An 8,303-nucleotide genomic window follows, 5' to 3' on the forward strand; every position below is an offset into this window, starting at 1 on the left:
TTCAATAATGGGCCATCTCCCAATCTTGATCCAGTCCCCTTGCATTTTCCACTCATCTAATGTCTCCTCTCTTCTGACACTCTTGCTTTCCGACGTAGTCGTACCCACCTCCTTGTCTTCCAAACTCCTAATCCTTTATTCAATGAGCAGAATTTTTTTATATGCAAATTACATACTATTTTATGAGAAAAGTTGTAGTTGGGTGCGTGAAAAAAAATTATTCATACTTTGTTAGCTATATTTATGAAGTAAAACAATAGTAGATTTCATCACTAGGGCAGGAAGTGACTCTTTTCAACTCGAGCTCGAGTTTCAGGGAAATGAGCATGGGTTGAAAAACCCCTTTTTGCCTTTGTAACGAACTATATTTTTGACAATATTGCAGTATTAGACTATTAGGCAAACTATTTTAGATAGCAAAAATACTTTTCATGCAAAAATAATATCAAAACGACTTCAGTTTTTTTATTTATTTTGGTAATGTAGCTATTGGGAAAAATTCAACAATAGGCTGCAACCAACAATTGATATTTACTTTCGATACTTGCGATTGCTTACAATCAAAGTTTACGACAGCGGAGACACTGTTTTTTGTTGTTGTTTTTTACTAAGGAAGAAAACGAGCTCTTTAGACCCGCAACTCATGTATTAAAAATTAATGTTTCTGCTGCAGTAGGCCTACAACAAAAATAGTATATTTCGCTACGCCACTGTTAAGTTCCCTAGTTTCGTTATTGTTTGTTCTTTCCGGGTTTTAACGAATTTCCCTATAGGGAAGTAGCTATTTTATGTTGTTATGTCATGACAAAATAATCACCTTTGACAAATTATCTTTACATTGTTTAGACTAATTAGAAGCGAAAAGAATGTTTACAATGCAAAAAATATGTTAGGTATTCATCTTTTTGGATTTTACCGACATAAAAAACTAACATTTGTTATTGTTTCATCAACTGTTCAATGTTCAATTTTCAACAACCAAAATTAAACAATAAATTTGAGTTTGAACTTTAAATAGAAGGGATAAAAATGAACATTTAAAAAACTATAGCATTCTTTAGGTTATGCCTTCTTTTAAGATCAAATTTACATTGATTTTACAGTTTTTGTCGTACAAATTGAAACAGTTTATGGTACAATAACATAATGTTTGATTGTTAATAACGGCAAAATCCAAAAAAGATAATAAACATTACTGTTGCAAAGTAAACAAGTTAATTATGGATTTAGCAGTTTATAAACATAAACAAATAACAAAAATAATACCCCCGCTGCAGCAAACCTGCCGACTTAGCAAATTTATTTTGCCTAGATTCTATTAAATTAACATTTATGTTAAACGAGTACCTAGTTTAGCTGCTACAGGGAAACTAATAAAGTCTGTTTTTTTATTGAAATATCAATAGCTTAGTATGAAATAAATCAACACACCAAGTTTGATCAAAATTTGTCCATAAACAAGCCAACTACAACATATTATAATATTCTTCATAAGAATAACATGGGAATTTTAAATTAACTATTTTTTTTAATTTTCTCCGTAACCAATTATCGTACAAAAACACTTTGATTTACTAAATTATTTGTTTTCTTAAGCTCTTTAAAAAGGTCTGGAGAAAAATTGAAAAATTGTGTGTTTTAAGGGTAAATACCCCCGCCGCAGCAAACCTGCAGACTAAGCGAATTTCAACTTGTCTGATTACATTTTTACTAAAATATTTCCATAAATAAGACATATTTATTCCCTATTTAAATAACATTATATTTAACGAGTGCTTAGGTTTGCTGCTACGGGGAAGGTAAAAAGTGTTTTTTGACTATACGTCAATAGTATAGGATGAAATAAATAAATTTGCCAAATTTTATCAATATATATCCATAAACAAGTAAACTACAACAATTTTCATTTTCTCCATAAGAATAACATGGGAATTTTAAATTACACTATTTTTGGATTTTCTCCGTGACCGTTAGGCATGGCCCCCACAAGGGTGGGGCTGGCGCAACTCTAGTCACAGGGCCCGGGCCCTCAGGGGGCCCGGGCCTACCCATTTGTTTTTTATTTTTTCCCCATTGAAGATCACTTTACAGCTCATAAATTGAAGATAAAAAAATAATATTTAAATATTTTACAAAAAACAAAGTTAAATAATTAAAAATGTATTAATTCTTCATTCTAAGGAAGTTTATATTTAAATTCTATAGGTGCGTAGGTGCGTATGTACTATACAACAGCAGAACAGCCAGCTCGGGCCCCAGTGGCCGGCTCCACAAACTCCCTCTACCCCTTCCTCCCGCCAGGCGCCTAGCCACTCCTACCTCATTCCCCCCATAATAAACAAAGTTTGGTTTTATAATTGAACTGATAGTTTCAAGAATGAATCCTTATAGTTATAAGTTAAAATAAAATTTGTAAAGCATTGAAAAATTGACATGTACTATGTACCATAGCTAAGGTGACCAGACGTCCCGTTTTAGGGGGACTGGTCCGTCCCGACAAATCCTCTCGGGACGCTTATTTGTCCTGTTTTATCAACATTTGGTCCCGGTTGCACTTTTATGTATGGAATATTTCAATTAATAATTATTGCAATCTAGGTTATTTGACACAAACTTAAAAATTCTTTACTTTTGGAGTTTTAAAAATATGAAAGATTGTAGGCCTAATAATTTTGACCTAAGTTTTCTTCCCAATTTGCTCGGTATAATACTGTACTAAAGCATGGATTGGATAGCATCGGTCATTCTCGGCATTACTCGAGCACATTTGTTTTTCTACGTGACGACTCGGCGCAAGTTCGGCAGCTCAGGCATCCACTCCCAAAAAATGTAGTATTGTTAAAATTCTTGATGAAAATTGTCACTGAATAAAATATGATTTCATTGGTGTAAGCTGTTAAACTCAATTTACGTAAGTTTTTTCCTACTCCATATTACAAAGTACAATTATAGCAGTTAAGATAGCCAAACCCTCTTACAGGGAAATAAAAAGGACAAAATATTAATAGGCATGGAGCTTTTGTGTATTGATATAATAGTTTTAATTGCTGAATTCCTGTAATTTTAAGTCTTATAACACTCATTGAAGAACTCTTTTCTTCCTTAAAAAAGGCTGCAAAAGTGCCATTTACCACTCACAAATTTAATACCTAGATTGCCTTAAAAACTCACTAAAATACATGACATTTTCAAAATTTTCCCGGGGGGGGACCCCCGGACCCCCCCTCTACGCTGGGGGGTATTCCATACCCCCCCGACCCCCCGGTTGGTAGGGGGGCCCGAGCCAGATCCTGGTAACAGGGCCCACAATTAAATGTGGGGGCCATGCCGTTAGGCATACAACAGCGCTTCAATATACTAAATTATTTCTTTTTTTAAGCTCTACAAAACGGTTTAGGAAGAAATTGCAAAATTTTTTGTTTTTAGGGTCAAAAATGGGAAAAACCCATTTTTACCCCATAAAACCCCCCATTAACCCCCGTTCCCATGGTCCGATTATGCTGGATCGCGAACTCGTTCGAATCCAGGATTACAGGATGTAAACGTAGGATTACATGTTTGTACCAAATTTCATCAAAATCGGATCATTTTTGCTCGAGTTATCGCGCTAACGGACACATATATAAATATATATATATATAAATATATATATATATATAAATATATATATAAATATATATATATATAAATATATATATAAATATATATATATATAAATATATATATAAATATATATATATATATATATATATATGAATTTAAACGGATGGTGTTTTTGGTCTCTAGGGACCTCAAAACGAAAAAGTAAATCGGTCCCGGGTCCAGGTCTTACCATGAGTACTACGGTAATAGCTTATTCCCTATATGGGAAATTCGCTAAAAATGAGAAAACCCTATTTTTACCCCGTAAAACCCCCCGTTAAATCCCGTTCCCATGGTCCGATCATGCTGGTTCGCGAACTCATTTAAGTTTATCTTGCCTTACACCTTCAAACCTAATTTTATCAAAATCGGACAAAAATTACTCAAGTTATCGTGCGGATGGACATATATATAAATATCTCTATATATAGATATATAAAAATTTGAACGAATGGTGTTTGGCCTCTGGGGACATCAAAATGAAAAAGTTAATCGGTCCCGGGCCTAGGTCTTACCATGAGACCTACGGTAATAGCTACTTCTCTATAGGGAAATTCGCTAACAGGTGTTTTCACAGCAGTGAAGTATGAAGCAAAAAAATCATTTTCTTCTGTAAATTTGCACCCATCACAACATGTCAGAATCTCGGATATGAACGTTGGCCTCCCCAAACAGATTGGTCTCCGGACCGGAGCAGTTATCGTTGCAGCTCTGGATATGTGATCTCTAAGTGACTGTCTTTAAATATACAGTGAACACACAAACAAATGCCAATGTCAGTGAAATCATTCAGATTAGAAAAAGTGTCGGATCTCAGTTTGACCGTGACATTTTATACGCGTGTATTAGAGCGAGTTTCAAGGCCAAAGCGGATCTCATATCGACTTACATACTGGATCTCACTGTAAATGTGAAAAATCAAATGGAGTTTTTTAGCATTATTTGAAATATGGCATGACAAACATGTATCAGACATTTTAATTATATAGAGTATCACGTATTTTCTTTCAAAAAGCACCCCTTCTGCTGGATCTCCAACAGCTGGATTTTTACTCGGATCTCGTTCCGACACATTTGTAGGTATTGGTGTGTGTGTCTGTGTGTCTGGATGTGTATAGAGCTAGAGACCACACCTGTGGTCCGATTTCGATGATATTTGGTATGTAGGTTCTAATCCATGGTATCTCCAGGCGTTTTTATAATTTTTTTTGAAATTTTAATTTTTAATGGGGATTTTCCCATAAAAAACCGGAAGAATCGGATTTTCTCAAAAATGGCCCGAACGATTTTAATAAAAATTTAGTATGTTGTAGCCCTTTAAATTCTGAATAAAATGGTGCAAATCCCATATCTGTAAAAATTAATTACGGTTCCAAAGTTATGGTCAAATATGTTATTTTCCCATTAAAAACCCCATAAAATAACGAAAAATAGGATTTTAGAAAAAAATCCGGCTTTGATTTAACATAGTATGTTATAGTCCTTACAGTTTTAATAGTTTTTTTTTAATTTTTAGAATTTATTACTTTTAATGGGGATTTTCCCATAAAACCCCATAAAATAACGGAAAAATACGATTTTCCCAAAAATGGCCTGAATGATTTTGATAAAAATTTAGTATGTTGTAGCTCTTTATATTCTGAAAAAAATGGTACAAATCCCATTTCTGTTAAAGTTACGGTTCAAAAGTTATTGTAAATTATGTCATTTTCCCATAAAACCCCCATAAAATAACAGAAAAATCGGATTTTCCCAAAAATGGCCCGAACGATTTTGATAAAAATTTATCATGTTATATTATGTTATGTTAGTCCTTTAAATTCTGAACAAAATTGTACAAATCCCATTTGCGTATATTTACTCTCACCACTTACACAATAAAGGTTGTTGACAAACTTATGGGAGAAAGTATGTGTCAGAATGCTGATACCGTTTATTTTTTAGGTTTCTGTACAAAAATAATTTTATATGAGTTATTTAAATATTGTTAGATGTAAATTGATAATTATTTATGTTTATTAAATACCTGAGGTGTTGAATAACTAAAAGTCGGCAATTGTAATCAGCTGGTGTCCGGCAAATTGCATTATCCTACTGTTATGAAATCCCATTTGCTTAAGCAGGCGGCAAACAGCTGTTTCCAGATTAAATCCTTGTTGAGTTGCGGTTGTTAAGTAGTTTAGTAGATGTTTATGTTATTTTTTTTCCAGGTGCGGTCAACTCTGGCTGCAGGATTTGCAAATCTTCCTCTTCCTGGTGAGTTTATATAGGTTTAATGCTTATTAATTCACTGCTGAAGTCTTTTTACTTTTATGCTTATTACTTTTTATACTTATTCCATTAAGATTTTAACTACAGTTTTATTCAAAAATTTTTTAACTTCATGTTATATTAACTGCTTTGGTATTGGAAAGATCTCATACACATCATAACAATCCTATCCGAATTAGGTAGCTTCTCTCGCTATTACTGAGCCTGCTTTTATTCCACACGAGAAACTTTTATTAAATAAAGATCTGATGTCTTGTCGCAAACGGTTTTGTTCTGTTTGTTTGTGTTAGATTTTTTACCACAAACCAGGAACTCATAATAGTATATTTCGTACCTAGGCCCGAAAATTAGGTTTTGCCAACTCAAGACTATTTTGATGTTCGAGACGAAGTAGAGAGCTTAAAACGACCGAGAGCTGCAAAATCCTGTTGACCCGTGGTACAAGCACTATTTTTCATAAAACTATTCAAAATTGAGAAAATATGGACAGTAAAAATGCACACTAATGAAAGTCAAAGCTAATAGTCAACACAACTAAAACTTTAAGGTTACGTGAAGAAAGGAATCAGCAGAAATGATAACAAATAATTGCTAGGCAGCGGTGACAATAAAACAAGTCTATTGCAATGCAAATAGATGCTGCTTGACTATTGAATATCTTTTCTATTACTGTTATTAATGTGTTTTAAGTAAATAAGCTAACATCTGATTTTCGGCCCTAGGGATGTAAAATCTTGCTCGGCCACAAAATATAATTTTGGCCCTGGACAGCAATGCCTATCTTTCAGTTTCAAATTAACGTTTGTAAAACAGCCGTTTGTAAATAAGCCAACAAAATGACTAAGTACACCTTTTTAACCCATTTTTACTGCTGATTAATTTTGTTTCTAAATTGGTGCTACTAAAAACTTTTATAATCAAATATCTGTAAAACCAAATAAATATCTTTAAAAAAGTTAAATTTAAAAATAAAACAAATAATCAAATAAAATCTAAAAATAAATAAAAAATAAACAAAACCGTTCCGGCAGTTTTTTTTTTTTCGTAATAATAAATATCTTGTATCAAATATCTTTCATTAAAAATCTCTAATAGAATTACAGTAGACTCCCTCCTATCCGGACTCTTTGGGACCAAGGCCAGTCTGGATAACGGGTTTTCCGGTTAAACCGACGTCCCCAACCACTCGTTAAAATGAACCGTCTAAATGGATACTGTATACAGTATTTTACTTAAATTTAGGAGAGAATTGTACTTAGACATGTGGTCACTGGTCTCAAATCTTTCCTACGATAACAGTTAAACCGATGTGCTGATAAAAATTGTCCGGTTAAAGAGATGTAATTTTGCCGAGTGTAGTCCGGTTAAACCGATGTCCGGTTAAAAAGTGTCTGGATAAGAGGGGATCTACTGTAATAGGGATTAATTCAAGAATCATCAAAAACTGCAGGCATTTGCACTTAAATCAGTTTTTGAGCTTGTTAAGAAGAATTACGGTAGGACTATGTTGAATGCAATGATTAAAGATATTATTTTTCAATTGTCGGAATTTGTCAATTTTGCCAATAAGTTGGAACTGTTCTTGTTAAATGTTTTTTTCAAATCATTGTTAAGGAAAAAATAACTAATGATGTTTTGACAAATTTGACAGGATATTTATCATTTATTCAATTTACTTTTACAGGTAACAAAGAAACACCAACTCTTCAAAACATTGATGAGTACATGAGCAAAGTGCATTCAATAGTCTTGGATCCCATAAACACTAACCAAACATTTACCAACTCTGTGAAAGAAATTGTGTCCAAGCTAGAATTCCACCAATAACTACCTTTAATGTATTAAAAATACTTTTACAACTCAATTGCAATATTATTTAACAATACCTTCGGGTAAATTTGTGTTATTATTCTTGAAGTATACTGAGTCTGTTATAGACTCAGTAGACAAAGGAAATTTTACAACAGGTATATTTATGGACCTCTCAAAAGCTTTTGATAGTGTTAGACATTCAAAGCTAATAGAAAAACTTCAGGTTCTTGGTCTCTCTCAAAATGCTTTAAATTGGTTCAGTTCTTACCTCCATTATAGATCTCAGTATGTAGAAATTTCCCACTTAACTAAATATAATAAAATTACAAAAATATCATCAAATTGTAAGCCAATCAGGTTTGGAGTACCTCAAGGATCAATTCTTGGGCCTTTGCTTTTTCTTTGCTACCTGAGAGGAGTAAACAGCGCATTAATCTATAAGCTTAATAGTAAGTTGTGTCTTTACGCTTGATTCAAATCTTGTTTTATCAACTGCCTCACAAGAAGAAACTGAAGTGTGTTCTTACATTGAATTGGAAAACCTTGGAAACTATTTGAGAAATCACAATTTACTTTTA

The 8,303-nt window shown here is 33.1% G+C and overlaps 1 protein-coding gene across 4 annotated transcripts in view; it reads left to right on the forward strand.

Annotated features, from left to right (window-relative positions):
• The window catches only part of LOC128987951 (high mobility group protein 20A-like), a 95,315-nt gene extending 87,538 nt beyond the window's left edge, over positions 1 to 7,777 (forward strand). For all 4 annotated transcript variants that reach the window (XM_054409080.1, XM_054409082.1, XM_054409083.1 and 1 more), the window contains exons 8-9: positions 5,853 to 5,898; positions 7,598 to 7,777. In XM_054409080.1, coding sequence (XP_054265055.1) covers positions 5,853 to 5,898; positions 7,598 to 7,740 — 189 coding nt within the window. In that variant the 3' untranslated portion in view covers positions 7,741 to 7,777. The remainder of the gene's footprint in view (positions 1 to 5,852; positions 5,899 to 7,597) is intronic.
• Positions 7,778 to 8,303: the final 526 nt, after the last annotated feature.

Source organism: Macrosteles quadrilineatus, unplaced genomic scaffold (assembly GCF_028750875.1).
Source record: "Macrosteles quadrilineatus isolate MER2022 unplaced genomic scaffold, UCM_ALF_1.0 Scaffold_2__2_contigs__length_208266976, whole genome shotgun sequence".
In the NCBI taxonomy this organism is placed as follows: domain Eukaryota; kingdom Metazoa; phylum Arthropoda; class Insecta; order Hemiptera; family Cicadellidae; genus Macrosteles; species Macrosteles quadrilineatus.